Source organism: Chlorocebus sabaeus, chromosome 26 (genome assembly GCF_047675955.1).
Source record: "Chlorocebus sabaeus isolate Y175 chromosome 26, mChlSab1.0.hap1, whole genome shotgun sequence".
Classification (NCBI taxonomy): domain Eukaryota; kingdom Metazoa; phylum Chordata; class Mammalia; order Primates; family Cercopithecidae; genus Chlorocebus; species Chlorocebus sabaeus.
The window spans coordinates 40,215,478-40,232,476 of NC_132929.1; the positions used below are offsets into that span (position 1 = coordinate 40,215,478).

The following is a 16,999-nucleotide window of genomic DNA, read 5'->3' on the forward strand; positions in this document are numbered from 1 at the left end:
ATACATACATACATACTTATATATAATTTTTTTTTTTTTTAGACGGAATCTGTCTCTGTCGCCCAGGCTGGAGTGGCGTGATCTTGGCTCACTGCAAGCTCTGCCTCCTAGGTTCATGCCATTTCCCTTCTTCAGCCTCCCGAGTAGCTGGGAATACCAGGCACCTGCCATCACGCCCAGCTAGTTTTTTTTTGTTTGTTTTTTTGGTTTTTCTTTTTCATATTTTTAGTAGAGACGGGGTTTCACCGTGTTAGCCAGGATGGTCTTGACATCCTGACCTTGTGATCCGCCCACCTTGGCCTCCCAAAGTACTGGCATTACAGACGTGAGCCACCGCACCCGGCCTTTTCTGTATTTCAAGAGACAAAAATAAGTAATAAGTAGATAAATGGGGTTTTATTTGCCATTCTTTTAAATAACCCACAATAAGAATTTGGTGAGCAAATTAAGTTTTATGTAATACCTTGGTGGATTATTATATGTTTATCCATTAATCAGTGAGTATTCATTTTAATCCCTCTGCCCTGTGCACCTATATTACTGTTAATATTGCTGATATTGAGTCACTGTAAAATCTCAAAGCACTTTTGGGATTATTGGTAAAGATAACATCTCGCTTTTTTTTTTTTTAAAGACAGAGTCTTGTTCTGTCACCCAGGTTGGAGCGTAGTGGCACAGTCTCGACTCTCTGCAACCTCTGTCTCCTGGGTTCAAGGGATTCTCCTGCCTCAGCCTCTTGAGTAGCTGGGATTGCAGGCACCCATCACCACACCTGGCTAATTTTTGTATTTTTAGTAGTGACGGGTTTTCACCCTGTTGGCCAGGCTGGTCTCAAACTCCTGACCTCGTGATCTGCCCGCCTCGGACTCTCAAAGTGCTGAGATTACAGGCGTGAGCCACCATGCCTGGCCTGTTTTTTGTTTGGTTTTGTTTGTTTGTTTGTTTTAAGACAGTATCTCATTCTGTTGCCTAGGCTAGAGTACAGTGGTACTACCTTGGCTCACTGCAGCTTCAACCTTCTGGTTGCAATCCTCCCATCCTCTCAAGCAGTTCTTTCATCTCAGCCTCCTCAGCAGCTAAGACTACAGGTGCACACCACCGTGCCTGGCTAGTTTTTGAATTTTTTTGTAGAGACAAGGTCTCTGTATGTTGCCCAGGCTGGTCTCAAACTCCTGAGCTCAAGTGATCCTCTGTCCTTGGCCTCCCAAAGTGCTGGGATTACAGGTGTGAGCCACTGCCTCTGTCTTGATAACGTCTTATCAACATAATGTTTAGTGTATTTGATGACATCCTACTTTGTTTATTTTTTTTTTTTTTTCCGAAATGGAGGTTCACTCTTGTTGCCCTTGCTGTAGTGCAATAGCACAATCTCGGCTCACTGCAACCTCCGCCTCCTGGGTTCAAACGATTCTCCTGCCTCAACCTCCCGAGTAGCTGGGATTACAGGCATGCACCGCCACGACTGGCTAATTTTTGTGTTTATAGTAGAGATGGGGTTTTCCCATGTTGGTCAGGCTGGTCTCGAACTCCTGACATCAGGTGATCCACCTACCTCAGCCTCTTAAAGTGCTGGGATTACAGTGAGCCACTGTGCCCAGCCAGTGACATCTTACTTCCTACACAATCTTATCTGATAATTCTGAATAAATCTGAACATTCATGTAACCATCATCCCCAACTACCTTTTTATTTTTGGATAAAAGAAAGTTTCTTAGAACCACTGTTATCAGTAGAACTAACTTCCTTCCTGCGTTTTTGTCTGTGAAGGTGAAGATAAAGACTCATTGTGAAGGGGAGAAGGAAAGGTCTATCTCAAATATCTCTTCAGTGAATTTTCTTTCTTTTTTTTTTTCAGATAGGGTCTCTCATTTTGTTGCTCAGGCTGGAGCACAGTGGTGCAGTCATAGCTAACTGCTGCCTCATCCTCCTGCGTCTCAGTCTCCCGAGTAGCTGGAACTACAGGGATGTGCCACCATACTGAGCTAATTTTTTATTTTTTGTAAAGATAGGCTTTTGCTGGCCAAGCACGGTGGCTCACGCCTCTAATCCCAGCAGTTCGGGAGGCCAAGACGGGCAGATCACGAGGTCAGTAGATCGAGACCATCCTGGCTAACACAGTGAAACCCCATCTCTACTAAAAATGCAAAAAAATTAGCTGGGCGTGGTGGTGGGTGCCTGTAGTCCCAGCTACTTGGGAGACTGAGGCAGGAGTGTGGGATGAACCCGGGAGGCGGAGCTTGCAGTGAGCCGAGATCAAGCCACTGCACTCCAGCCTGGATGACAGAGCGAGAGTCTGTCTCAAAAAAGAAAAAAAAAAAAAAGATAGGCTTTTGCCATGTTGCCCAGGGTGGTCTAGAACTCCTGAGCTCAAGCAGTCCTCCCGCCTTGGCCTCCCAGAATGCTGGGATTACAGGTATAAGCCATCACATTTGGCCCTCAGTGCATTTTCTACCTGTAAAGTTATATTGCAGCCATGAAGATTTTTCTCCATCAGTGCCTCTCATCTGTGAGAGGCAGTTGAAATAGGTATATTATTATAATTACTCCTTGTGGGGAGATGAATGACTCTGGCCTTTCCCTATTCTCTCAAGTCCCCATTTCTGTGTCATCTGCCTATCAGCATTCAGATCCTTATATGTTACTAAACTGATATCTTTTTTTTTTTTTTTTTTTTTTTTTTTTTTTAGACGGAGTCTCACTCTGTCGCCCAGGCTGGAATGCAGTGACACAATCTCTGCTCACTGCAAGCTCTACCTCCCGGATTCACGCCATTCTCCTACCTTAGCCTCCTGAGTAGCTGGGACTACAGGAGCTCGCCACCACACCCGGCTAATTTTTTGTGTTTCTGGTAGAGACGAGGTTTCACCGTGTTAGCCAGGATGGTCTCGATCTCCTGACCTTGTGATCCGCCCCCCCTTGACCTCCCAAAGTGCTGGGATTACAGGTGTAAGCCACTGCACCCGGTCTTCTTTTTTTTTTTTTTTTTTTTTTTGCACTCTGTTGCCCAGGATGGAGTACAATTGTGCAATTTTGGCTCACTGTAACCTCCGCCTCCCTGGTTCAAGCAATTCTCATGCCTCAGTGTTCAAAGTAGCTGGAATTACAGGTGCATGCCACCATGCCCAGCTAATTTTTTATTTTTAGTAGAGATGGGGTTTCACCATGTTGGCCAGGCTGGTCTTGAACTCCTGGCCTCAGGTGATCCACCTGCCTCAGCCTCCCAAAGTGCTGGGATTACAGGCGTGAGCCACTGCGCCCGGCCTTAAACTGCTATCTAAAGGTAAATTGAGAAGTATCATGTTAGGATGGGCAACATAGGGAGACTCTTTCTCTACAAACTTTTTGTTTTTATTTTGTTGTTGGTTTGTTTTGTTTTTTTTGGTTTTTTTTTGAGACAAAATTTCACTGTATTGCCCAGGCTAGTCTCAAACTCCTGGACTCAAACAGTCCTCCCACTTCAGCTTCCCCAAGTGCTAGGATTACAGGCATGAGCCACCATTCCTGGCCACAAAAAAAAAAAATAGCCTAGCATGGTGGTGCACATGTCGTCCCAGCTACTTGGGAGGCTGCAGTGGGAGGATTGCTTGAGCCAGAGAGGTTGAAGCTGCAGTGAGCCATGATCACTGCACTGCACTCCAGCCTGGACGACATTGCGACACCCTGTCTCAAAGAAAAGAGAATTATCGCCAGGCACGTCTGTAATCCCAGCACTTTGGGAGGCTGTGGCGGTTGGATCACCTGAGGTCAGGAGTTCAAGACCAGCCTGGCCAACATGGTGAAACCTAGTCTCTACTAAAAATACAAAAAATAGCCAGGCATGGTGGTGGGAGCCCATAATCCCAGCTACTTGGGAGACTGAGGCAGGAGAATTGCCTGAACGCGGGAGGCAGAGATTGTAGTGAGCTGAGATCACGCCATTGCACTCCAGCCTGGGCAACAGGAGTTAAACTCCATCTCAAAAAACAAACAAACAAACAAACAAAAATTATCATTAAAAGATAAAGGACATAAAGTGTTGGGAAACTCCAGAGATCTCCTCTTTAAATTCTCTATAAGTCTCTTTTCAAGCTTTTGATTGTTTTGTTGTTTACCTCCCCAGTAAGCTGAGCCCTAGGAGCCATGATGGCACTTCTTAGCATTTCAAAGACTGAGAATTAGCCTAACTTTTGTTGGTGTAGTTATTAAGGCATCTAATTACCTTAACTTTTTAATATTCCTATTCCTTATTTTCCCTCTTGGCCCCAATCTCCTGAAAATCCCTGCTCTTATATTTTAGGTATATGAGAAAGATGGCACAATGAGTCCTTTTCTGATTTTTTTTTTCCCCTTTTTTGAGACAGGGTCTTGCTCTATTGCACAGGCTAGAGTACAGTGGTGCGATCACAGCACACTGCAGTCTTCACCCCCGGGGCTAAAATTTCCTCCTGAAATGGGAAAAGTTCTCCTGTCCCCCTCACAGGGCGTGTGATGGGAGTGTGGCTCACTTCTTCACTGCTCAAACCTCGCTAGAGTAGCATAGAGACGGGCAGGCTGTGGGGCTCCAACCCTGGCAGTGTCTAGGGGTGAATGCTTACAGCTGAAGCCCCAGTGGGTGTGTGTTACAGGGTGCTCTTTTAGTTTAGCTGTCCTTAGGTGTCTTGTGTTAGCTCAGTTAGAGCCCTGCCTTATCCCAAGAATGGAGGGCTTTCTGTATCCCAAGGTTCTTGTCTTGGTGTACTGGAAGAATTGGATCACATGTGGGCTTGGAGAATGAGTGTAAAGTTTTATTGAGTGGAAGTAATGCTCAGTAGATTGGGGAGCCAGAAGGGAGATGGTTTTCCCCTGGCATTCAGCTACTTAGTGGCCCAGGCTCTTCTCCCACTGCCCCAGCCAAACTCTGCTTCGTTCCACGGCCTGCCTGCATCTGTCGTGTGCTCTTCCGCCGTCCTGTGTTTTCCTGCTGGCATTCTCCTCTCAATGCCCTCTCAAGGTCCAGCCGCTGTGTCTTCTTCTGCCAATGTGTTCCTCTAAAAGTCCAGCCGCTTGTGTGTCTGTCTGCTAGGGTCTGGGGAATTTTTATAGGCACAGGGAGGGGCCATGGCAGACCAGGGTGGTCTTGGGAAATCCAGCATTTGAGCGGGAAAACAAAAATGCCTATCTTCACCTCAGTCCGTGGGCACAGGCCCCAGATGGAGCCTTAGCCAGGGACCATGACCTCCTCTACCCAGCACTTCCCTTACCCCCTCCGTATCATTTAAAGGGACCATGTTCTTCTCTACCCAACACATCCGTATCACTCCTACCTCAGCCTCCCAAGTAGCTAGGACTGTAGGTGTGTGCCAACACACCCAGCTAGGTTTTTTTGGTTTTGTTTTCAATTTTTTGTAAAGACAGGGTCTCACAGTGTTGCCCTGGCTGGTCTCAAACTCCTAGACTCAAGCACTCTGCCCACCTTGGCGTCCCAAAGTGCTGGGACTACAGGCTTGAGCCATTGCACCCAGCCTCCTTTTTCTGATTGTTATCTTCTCCTGGAAAGTGATAAATGAAGCTATGTTTGTTTCAGTGAATAATAGAATATGAAATCCTGTAAAGCCACATAAGTTATTAGATGAATATCACAGAGCTTATTATGCACTATGGCTTAATGTTAGATTATAGATGTGACCAAATGGTAATTAACAGAGCTGGAGCTGTAATTAAATACTATTGTGCTGCTCTGTGATCTCTCCTTAGATTTCTGTTGCAAAGTAAATGGAAAATGAACAGTTCAAACCCATAGGTGGATTTCGTCACTTCTCTCCATCCCCAAACATCTCTTTAATTAACTAAGTAATTAAATAAAGTCATCTTCATACAACAGAGATGCCAAACTCTGCCTAGTAACTCTAATCAGAAAGGGTAGTTTGATGCATACTTGTTAATGAGTTCCTCATGTTTATGAGTCTGTTCTGTTATTCTTAGTGATCAGTTCAGCTGAAGTTTCTTCTCCTCAGTTATTCTATAGCAGGGTATAATTTGGCAAACTGCTTGAATGCAACAGTGATGTTTCCAATCTACATTTTAGGTGTTGTTTTCTGGATTTCTCGGTGCAAAACTGGGGACTTCATTTTATCTAGAATGTGTTAGCATATCTTTCTCCTAGCCTGCCAGGAGCACTGAATAACCTAGCAGGAAATGAAACTACTTCCAGAAAAGAGCTGTCCTCAGTGGCTAAGAGAAAGAGTATATAGGTGTCTCCATGGGGTAAAGTTCCTTCGGTGCCTAGGGTTGCTGCCTGAGCTGTGGAACAGGTTGGCAATAGGACATGTGCAAGCAAGGCAATCAGAAAGTTCACAGGAGTGACCTGGAAGGTTTAGGCCAATGTCTGTGTCCAGTAGGACCTTGCAGGAATTTCTCTTGCGAGTAGAAGAAAGTATAGAAAAGGGAACAAACCCTAAGCAAACGAAGTACACATATAGGCTGTGAAACTGCTTCTGTCACGGTTCGTCCCCAAGAGAAAGAGTAGATAAACAGAGGTGAGGCCAAGGTAAAGATAATCTGTATACTCTATCTCTAACTTTCCCTCTCTAGTGACTCTCAAGAGTTTCTTCCAGCACTGCAGAGGAGTGAGTAGGGAGGCTCCAGTTTACTTTTTCTGTGTTGTTTTTACCTTCACTTCTGTGCATGGAAATTTTAAAGGATCTTTCCAGGATCTACCACACCCCAAGAAGGTTGGCAAATTAAATTACAAGTGTCCATTTTCAAGAGAGCAAATATGCCTTGTGGCATTTATCATAAATGTCGAGGATTCATTATACAGGCTTCCACTTCCATTTCATTTCATGAAAAAGGTGGAGTTAGGGAAGTACAAGGGGTGTGTGTGTGAGACAAGCAGGATAAGGATGTTTTGGCAGCTCTTCAGGGACCAGAATTAATCAGAATCAGTGTGTGAACATTCTGTGGACTCACAATGATGATCTGCAAATAGTGATGACTTTCTAAGCCAAGAAGTCAGAGCCAGCTGTGGAGAATGGATCTGGTACCCAGACCTCAGCTTGTAGGCTAGTTGTCAAGGCCAGGAAGACATTTGTCTCTGTGTGTGTTGTGGGAGGGAAATGGATTATAGATAGAATGATAGCCATGTAGTAAATTATTCCAGAATCACAGTTTTGTTGCAGAACTATTTAGAAGCTTGGATTATGGATTCATGTATGATTTTCTCTGAATGTCTGTACTGAAGGACTACATTTAACCTAGACTAAGAAGTCCTCACAAAGGGAAGAGTTGCAAGGATTGGAAAAGTCCCAATCTTAGACTCTCGTTTTCTAGGTCTGCTGATTAATATCATACTTAATCTTCAGAGGAAATAAGCCGGTGTGTGCATTGAGTGTCTTTGCATATGCAAGACATTATGCTCATTCAGGACTGGGACATTAATCACTGGAGCATAATAGACTTTGTCAGCCTCATAAATTCTGGAATTTAAAGAGTTAAAGGATCACTGCCCACTTCATTCTTTTTTTTTTTTTTTTTTTTGAGATAGGGTTTCACTCTGTCACCTAGACTGGAGTACAGTGGCACAATCATAGCTCATTGTAGCCTCAACCTCCTGGGCTTAAGTGGTCCTCCCACCTCAGCCTCTGGAGTAGCTGAGAATACAGGCATGTGCCACCACACACAGATACCTTTTTTATTTTTATTTTTTATAGAGGTGGGGTCTTGCTATGTTACCCAGGCTAGTCTTGAACTCCTATCTACATGTGATCTTCCTCCCTAGGCCTCCCAAAACACTGGGACTACAGGCATGAGCCACTGCACCTGACCCATCACAACTTTTATATTGTCTCTAGATGTGTTGCATTCTTCTTGGAACCTAACTAATTACATTGTTTTTTTTCTTTTCTTTTCTTTCCTTTTTTTTTTTTTTTTTTTTGAGGACGGAGTCTTGCTCTGTCACCAGGCTGGAGCGCAGTGGCACGATCTCAGCTCACTGCAACCTCCGCCTCCTGAGTTCAAGCGATTCTCCTGCCTCAGCCTCCCACGTAGCTGGGACTACAGGCACCTGCCACCACGCCCGGGTAATTTTTTTTTTTTTTTAATTTTAAGTAGAGACGGAGTTTCAGCTTGTTAGCCAGGATGGTCTCGACCTCCTGACCTCGTGATCCGTCTGCCTCAGCCTCCCGAAGTGCTGGGATTGCAGGCGTGAGCCACCGCACCTGCCTAACTAATTACATTCTTGTGAGAGGTTCTGGTTTCTGGTTTTGGAGGCGGATTGCTTATTTATTTATTTATTTATTTATTTATTTATTTATTTATTTTGAGAAGGAGTCTTGCTCTGTTACCCAGGCTGGAATGCAATGGTGCAATCTCAGCTCACTGCAACCTCCGCCTCCCAGGTTCAAGTGATTCTCCTGCCTCAGGCTCCTGAATAGCTGGGATTACAGGCGCCCGCCAGTACGCCTGGCTAATTTTTGTATTTTTAGTAGAGACATGGTTTCACCATGTTAATCAGGCTGGTCTCGAACTCTTGACCTCAGGTGATCTGCCCGCCTCAGCCTCCCAAAGTGCTGGGATTATACGTGTGAGCCACCGCGCCCGGCCGTGTTTGACTATTTCTATCTTTGTATACATAATCAGCTATATCTTCAGACTGCTATTGATTGGTTTCTGGGTGGCAACAGCACCTTCTGTTTTTTTTGTTTTGTTTTGTTTTTTTGAGACGGAGTTTTGCTCGTCGCCCAGGCTGGAGTGCAGTGGTGCAATTTCAGCTCACTGCAAGCTCCGCCTCCTGGGTTCACGCTATTCTCCTGCCTCAGCCTCCCAAGTCGTGGGAACTACCACCACGCCCACCACCACGCCCAGCTAATTTTTTGTATTTTTAGTAGAGACAGGGTTTCACGGTGTTAGCCAGGATGGTCTCGATCTCCTGACCTCGTGATCCGCCCATCTCGGCCTCCCAAAGTGCTGGGATTACAGGCGTGAGCCACTGCACCCAGCCCACCTCGTGTTTCTTATAGATAAATTTGATGTTAGAATTATATTCCAAGATGCCATTCTCATTAAACAACCACTGTTACAGTCTCTAAGGGTTAGAAATTCCCACCAGGTTAATCCCAGCCCTGCTATAACTTTTAAGTAGATTCCTTCTAGCCAAAGATGTGTTAAAGCACCTAGGATCATTAGGAATCATGGCATTCCTAGGATTTGGCTATTTCTTCCTCTCTTTTTCCCCACCCAAATTCATGGATTTTATGCCAGACTAATGTACTGTTTGCTGAACAAATGGTAGGAAGCATAGTGTGGTGGTAGCAGAACATACCTCAGATGCTGGGCCTTGTCTTTCTCATCAGTCTGTGTGCTCTGTTACTGTTGAAATCTGGCCCTGATTCTCTTTCATTACAGATTTTTAAATGAGATGAGAAAAAATAGAACTTTTTAAAAAACAATTTTAGCCAAGTGTAGTTTATGAGGAAGATCATTAATGCTCATTATATAAGATCATTATATGCTCATTAATAAGAGTTTCTCTTAGCACAGGATGCTCTCATCTAAACCACTAGATGTGTAGTGGTATCATAAGCCAGAACTTGAAAGGAAGAACCAAAGTCTTATTTATAGCCGTCTGCAATCTGGCAGGAATAGATGTAGGACTAGATTAAATACAGAAAAGGTATTTCCTCTAAATGTTCTCCCTGCAACTCAGCTACTACTTTTTCTTCCCCTCCACAGATGGAGTCCCCTGTTTCCACACCAGCAGTGCTGCCAATACACCTTTTGGTGCCAGTGGTCAATAATGACATCTCATCTCCCTGTGAGCAGATCATGGTTCGTACCCGATCAGTTGGGGTCAACACATGTGATGTGGCTCTAGCCACAGAGCCTGAGTGCTTGGGCCCCTGTGAACCTGGAACTAGCGTGAACCTTGAAGGCATCGTGTGGCAGGAAACAGAAGATGGTAAGTGTGATATGTGGCTTTCCCATCCCTTCTCAACCTGCTTCTGCAGGGGAGCCACCAGGGACTTATTGTTGTAAATATTGCCAAGTGGTTATTAGAGTCTCAAGTGTCCACAGTCTGTGGGATATACCCGCACAGAGGATTTTAGCAGACTTAGCAAAATTTCCCAGCTTCTAGAGATTGCCAATACCAGTTTTTTAGATTAATTATCTTCCCTTCATAGCTATTCAACAGTGTTAATCCTGGTACTTAAGCAGTCAAGTGATAGGTGTTGGGGAGGTAATTCAAACTGTATCTGTATTCTCCATATCCCTTCTATTATTTTATGTGGGAGAGTTAGATTATAAATTAAATTTGAGGTCAGGGCTGAGGAGAAAAAGTAATAAAAGGGCAGCTGAGGGAGTCAAGGGGATGGAGAATAGTCACTCTTAAATTGACTTAATGTTGGCTCATTGCATATGCAGCTCTTGCCTTTTTTAACACCTATAGGTACAGCCAGCTCACTCTTCCCACTGATTGCCTCATTGCCCAGCCACCCACACCACTTCATGTATCTGTCACTTGGTACAGATTTTATAGGCTGAGGCAACGGGAAGTGTTTAGATGGTCTTATTTTCAGGCATCCACTAAGCAGTTGGCTCACTGTAGGTTGCTGCTGCCCAAGGCATCCGGACTTCTTGCATGTTCCATTTGCCCCTGAGAATGGAATGTCTTCTGTTTTGGAAATTCATGAACCTGAAAAAATGGAAGGAAGTGTAAAGGGACTTAATGGAGTATTTCAGGTCTTTCGGTAACATCTGGTGGCAATTTGATTTTTGCATATTCTTTTTATAAAGAATCCAAGTCCTTGTCAGAGTATATGTGGTTAGAGAGGCTGGGCCTCAGAGTCCCATCATGTCTCTGCATCAGTAACCAGACTTTCAAACTATCCTCACTCTGAGGAGTTTAGAGACCCAGAGGAGCGCAGCTAATCATCTCTGATTATCAGAGAGCTATTTTGTCAGTCTGCCCCTAGAAATTCAGGCATTTCATTCTAACAAAAGTCTGTTCCCCTGAATATTTTGTTGTCATTCAGTATTTATTTAAAGTTTACCATGCAATAGGTGCTGATGTGTTACAGTTTAAGAACTCTGTGTTCTTGTCTGTCTCATCATTAGGGATATAATACATCTTCAGCTTTCAGAATAACATTGCTAATGGGTTTTATTGTGTGCCTGAGTGGTAGATGCTGATGCAGAGAAGGTAGAGAGAGAGTTTAACTCTAGAGGTTGACTCTGGATATGTGTATAAAATATGCAATCTGAAAATCACAAAGTGGCTATCTGATTTTTTAAATGTCATCTGCTTATGGACAAATGTCTGAATAGTCACAGTCTGTTGAAATGACAGACATATCCGGACCATATCTCTGTGCCACCAAGCAACCTTCAAGGCCTCTTGCTTCAGTATATTGAAGATAGAATAAATCAATTTCCTTCCTATTTGTTCTGCTTGTCTTTATGATGGTGACTCTTTTCCAAGAACAAGATGCTTTTTTTTATGTGAACCTAACAAAAACTTTGAGAGAGTGAGGCTAATGCTTTTACTCTCCTGAGGACAATGAATACCTTTTTATCTGACGATCCCTTCCTGCCAGGGCAAAATTAACACATAATTTTTTTTTATTATTTTTTGTAAATCATTTGCTCTGAAGGGCTCTCAGGTTTGTCAGGTTGTCACAGGCAGCCTATTATTATTACCAAGTTCCCCTGTTATGTACTCTTTTTTTTTTTTTTTTTTTTTTGAGACAGAGTCTCACTCTGTCACCCAGGCTGGAGTGCAGTGGCGCGATCTTGGCTCACTGCAACCTCTGCCTCCCGGGTTCAAGCGATTCTCCTCTCTCAGCCTCCTGAGTAGCTGGGACTATGGGCGCGCACCACCATGCCTAGCCCATTTTTGTATTTTTAGTAGAGATGGGGTTTCACCATGCTGGCCAGGCTGGTCTTGATCTCCTGACCTTGTGATCCGCCTGCCTCAGCCTCCCAAAGTGCTGGGATTACAGGTGTGAGCTACCGCGCCCAGTCCAGTATGTACTCTTAAGGTACTCTGTACTTTATTTCATAGCACACATCACAGTTTGCAACTTTGTTTATCATTTTATGATTTTTCTCTTAATATGAATCTCTCCTACTGTGTTCGAAGTTCTGAGATCAGGCAGTCTGTTTTGCTCACCATTGTATTCAAGGTACTTAACATAGGTGGCAACTGACACCTATAGTAGTAGACTGTCAAAAATACTTGTTTGAGGCCAGGTGCAGTTTATCACCTAATGTCAGGAGTTCAAGACCAGCCTGGCCCACATGGTGAAACCCCATCTCTACTAAAAATACAAAAAAATAGCTGGGTGTGGTGGCATGCCTCTGTAATCCCAGCTACTTGGGAGGCTGAGGCAGGAGAATCGCTTGAACCCCGGAGGTGGAGGTTGCAGTGAGCCGAGATCGCACCATTGCACTCCGGCCCGGGCGACAGAGAAAAAAAAAAAAGAAAGAAAAATATATTTGTTTGAATGAAGGAATGCTTGCACCTATATTATTGTCGTTTCTGGATCTATCTTAATATATATCTAGAGGATATTAAAATATTGCTTGAACTTAGGAATGGTGTCAAAATACTTCCCAAAAATCTAAATCTTCTCTGAAACTCAGAATAAATACGGCTTTCACCAGGTTTGAGATCAGTCTCGTTGTCTAAATCTGTAAGATTTTTAATCCTACTTTTAATACCAGGTTTTCTCCCACTTACTGTATTTCAAGGCTTAGCTCTCTTCTTTATTTTTTCTTTCATCCCAAGGGAAAGAGAACTGTCTGCAATAATATACTCATCTTTTCTTTGCTTTCTGGTCACCCCAGAGGGCCTTCACCTGAACTGTCAGTTGGCGAAGGTCTGAATTGGGATCACAGTTGGTTCACATTCCTTTTCATCTTCAGGTAACAGAGATTTCCTGCAAAGATCATTCTCTGAAGATCTGTAAGATCCAGTATACTGAGTCAGTCCTCAAGTTAATCATAAGAACTATATACAGATACTTAAAAAAAAATTCTTCCAGACTTCTAGGTTTTTTGTCTGCCTCTCGACATTTTGTACTTCTGTCTGTCTCTTTGTCCAGCAAACTACACTGTCTTCAAACAGAAAAGTCCTTACAGCTCAGAGAGAAGCTGTGAATGCTTGGCCTCTGAGGGGAATGGAGGACACTGAGGTCCCTGTAGAACTGAGCCACCTTGCTGAGAACAGGTGTAGGAGTCATGGCCTCAATTATTCCTAGTTTCTTTGCCTACTTGTCCTACAGTGTTACTTCTTTCTTTCCTCTTCTCTCCCTATCACTCACTTTAAACCTTGGATGCATTTTCAAATTCCTGCAGATTCCATTTCTTTTTAGGCTGTTCATAATTCAGTAAGCACTGCGAAGATCCTACTTGACTAGATTCAACCATGGAACTGTTAAGAAGACCCAAGTGTAACGTAGAATTTTTTTGTTTGTTTGTTTTTGAGACATCCTCAGCACTACATAAGGGCTAGTTCCACTGGATTTTGCTTTATCTCACCTCACTTCAAATCAAAATACTGAATACCTCCGAGGCGAGCGGATCAGTTGAGATCAGGAGTTTGAGACCAGCCTGGCCAACATGGCAAAACCCCGTCTCTACTAAAAATGCAAAAATTGGCCTGTAATCCCAGCTACTTGGGAGGCTGAGGCAGGGGAGTTGCTTGGACCCGGGAGGTGGAGGTTGCAGTGAGCCGAGATTGTGCCACCACACTCCAGCCTAGGCAACAGAGTGAGACTTCATCTCAAAAAAAAAGAAAAAAAAAAAAAACTACCAAGTCTATTCTGGGTTCACAAGGCTTAACTCTAATCTAGGATCCTGAAAAAATGTATAAGAAGCCTTAAAGCAGACTATGTACTTTTAGGGACACAAAATTGCTTACTGGCTTGTGCGGTATTTTAAAGAAAGGCAAGGCTGACTTTAGGTAAGAGTTCTAGGAGATGCTATAGGTTCTCCTTTTTGGATAGTAGCACTAACCCAAAGGCCAATACCAGTGATGTAGTTTACTTTGGCAAATGTGCTTTATGGAAGAATTTATGGTATAGTGGAAGGAGCACTGGAGTAAAAATCTGGAGACTTCTATATCTCTGCCACTATCATTATGACCTTGGAAAAATCCCTTAATTTTCTGGGCCTTAGTTACCTCATCTCTTAAGTTGAACTAGGTGACCAATTAGGACCTGTCAGTTCTTTTTTTCTTTTTTTTCCTTTTTTTTTTTCTGAGACAGGGTCAAGCTGAGTCACCCAGACTGGAATGTAGCAACAGCATTATGTCTCACTGCAGCCTCAAACTCTTGAGCTGAAGTGATCCTCCTACCTTGGCCTCCTGAGTAGCTAAAACTACAGGCATGTGCCTCCGTACGCAGCTAATTTTTTATAGAGACAGAGTCTTGCTACATTGTTCAGACTGGTCTCAAACTCCTGGCCTCAAGTGACCATCCTGCCTCAGCCTCCCAAAGTACTGGGATTACAGGCGTGAACCACCATGCCCAACCTGTCAGCTCTTAAGTTATAAAAATCTATGCAGGGCAGGCGTGGTGGCTCATGCCTGTAATCTCAGCACTTTGGTAGGCTGATGCAGATGGATCACTTGAGCCCAGGAATTTGAGACCAGCCTGGGTAACATAGCAAGACCCTATCTCTACAAAAAAAAAAATTTTTTAATCTATGCCTTAAACCATGGAATCAGGGCCAGGCACAGTGACTTGTGCCTGTAGTCCCAGCTACTCAGGAGGCCAAGGCAGGAGGATCACTTAGTCCAGGAGTTCAAGGCAACAGTGAACTATAATTGTGCCACTGCTGGGCGCGGTGGCTCACGCCTGTAATCCCAGCACTTTGGGAGGCTGAGGCAGGCGGATCACAAGGTCAGGAGATCGAGACCACGGTGAAACCCCATCTCTACTAAAAATACAAAAAATTAGCCGGGTGCAGTGGCGGGCGCCTGTAGTCCCAGCTACTTGGGAGGCTGAGGCAGGAGAATGGCAGGAACCCGGGAGGCGGAGCTTGCAGTGAGCCGAGATCGCACCACTGCACTCCAGCCAGGGGGACAGAGCGAGACTCTGTCTCAAAAAAAAAAAAAAAAAATTGTGCCACTGCATTCCAGGCTGGGTGACAGAGTGAAACCCCATCTCAAAAAAGAAAAGAAACATGGAATCAGCATGGTTCCAACACTGGTTGACTATGGCAACTTGAAAACGAACGAGTGGACTGGCACGGTGGCTCACACCTGTAATCCCAACACTTTGGGAAGCTGAAGCAGGTGGATCACTTGAGGCCAGGAGTTTGAGACCAGCCTGGCCAACATGGTGAAACCCTGTCTCTACCACAAAAATTAGCCAGGTGTGGCGACACATGCCTGTAATCCCATCTACTCTAGAGGCTGAGGCAGGAGAATCCCATGAACCCAGGAGGCAGAGCTTGCAGTGAGCCAGGATGTGAGAGAATATGTGGCTCTCTGTCGAACGGGAGGAGCAGAGACTTTTTTTGAGACAGAGTTGCTCTCTTCTTGCCCAGGCTGGAGTACAATGGCATGATCTGGGCTCACTGCAACCTCCACCTCCTGAGTTCAAGCAATTCTCCTGCCTCAGCCTCCCGAGCAGCTGGGATTACAGGCCTACGCCACCACGCCCGGCTAATTTTGTATTTTTAGTAGAGATGGGGTTTTTCCATGTTGGTCAGGCTGGTCTCGAACTCCTGATCTCAGGTGATCGCCCGCCTCAGCCTTCCAAAGTGCTGGGATTATAGGTGTAAGCCACCATGCCCAGCCCCTGCTCCCTATTGTAATAACATCCCGTCATCAGATTTATTCTACCACCATTTGACTGAAACATTTCTCATACCAGTTTTCCAGAGGTCTTCTCTCAGTCCTTCCTAGACTTCTATTAGCTCTCATTTCTTTATTCTTGAAACTCTCCTCTCTTGCCTTGGTCATAAATCTCATTTCTCTTTATAACTGGTTATTCTCTCTATTTTGTGCCAGTCTCTCATCCTCCTTGTATTCATTTAATCAGAAATTCCTGTTGAGATTCAGGATGATGAAATATTGGTCAATTCAGTCCTATCAGCCTCTAGATAGGGTCTGTAGCAGCTGGTGCCCTGCTGCCTTTCCCACAGGCAAACAGACTTATCTACAATATATTTTTTCATTTATTGTGTGTGCCATAATGGGGAAAGTTGAGAAACATTGAGTTAGGAATGGCATTTAGCTGCTTGGAGAAGAAATGAAACTATAATAATGATTTAATATAAGAGAATTTGGAGGTAGGTAGGTAAGTAGTCTAGGGCTGGTATGATGATATCACAATGGAATCACTGTTTCAGGCTCCTTAAAGTTACTTCTTTATTGCAAAATTGCTTCTGTAGCTCCAGCCATCACATTTACTTTCCAGTCTTGAAAGAAAAGGAAGGTAGAAGAGAAAAAGCACCTGCCTCCCATCTTAGTCTGTTACCTTTGGAGAGATTTCCCAGAAGCCACACCATAAGACTTCTGCTTACATCTTGTTCGCTACCCTGTGTGCAAGGAAGGCAAAGAAATGTAGCCTTTTAGCTGGATACATTACTTCCCCACACAAAATAGGGACTCTTACTAAGGGAAAGGGGAAGAAATTAGCAGAATCTGCCACTCTTCTGCTCTGCATAGCCTTCATATATCATAACTTCCAAAAGCTATTACTTTAGCAGCTTTCTATTGTAAGTACTCTCCTATATATCCATGTCTTTAGCTGTCTACCTTGTATGAACAATACCCAGAACTTTATCTCTGTACTTGACCTTTTGCCTAATAGTTTCACTGATGAACATCACCAGAAACTGATTTATTAAATTCAAATGTCTAAAAAGGAGTATTCACCATTTTTTACCAAAAATTTCTTTCTCTTTCCTTCTCTATTTCTCTTCATTACACCTACATTACCATCCTCCTAATTGTCTTTTTTTTTTTTTTTTTTGAGACAAAGTCGCGCTCTGTTGCCCAGAGTGCAATGGCGCGATCTCAGCTCACCGCAAC

At 44.0% G+C, this 16,999-nt stretch overlaps 1 protein-coding gene across 2 annotated transcripts in view; it reads left to right on the forward strand.

The window, feature by feature from the left end:
- ZNF609 (zinc finger protein 609) overlaps positions 1-16,999 on the forward strand; it is a 239,881-nt gene that overhangs the window by 163,986 nt on the left and 58,896 nt on the right. For both annotated transcript variants that reach the window (XM_073012230.1, XM_073012231.1), the window contains exon 3: positions 9,688-9,913. In XM_073012230.1, the coding sequence (XP_072868331.1) occupies positions 9,688-9,913 (226 nt within the window). The remainder of the gene's footprint in view (positions 1-9,687; positions 9,914-16,999) is intronic.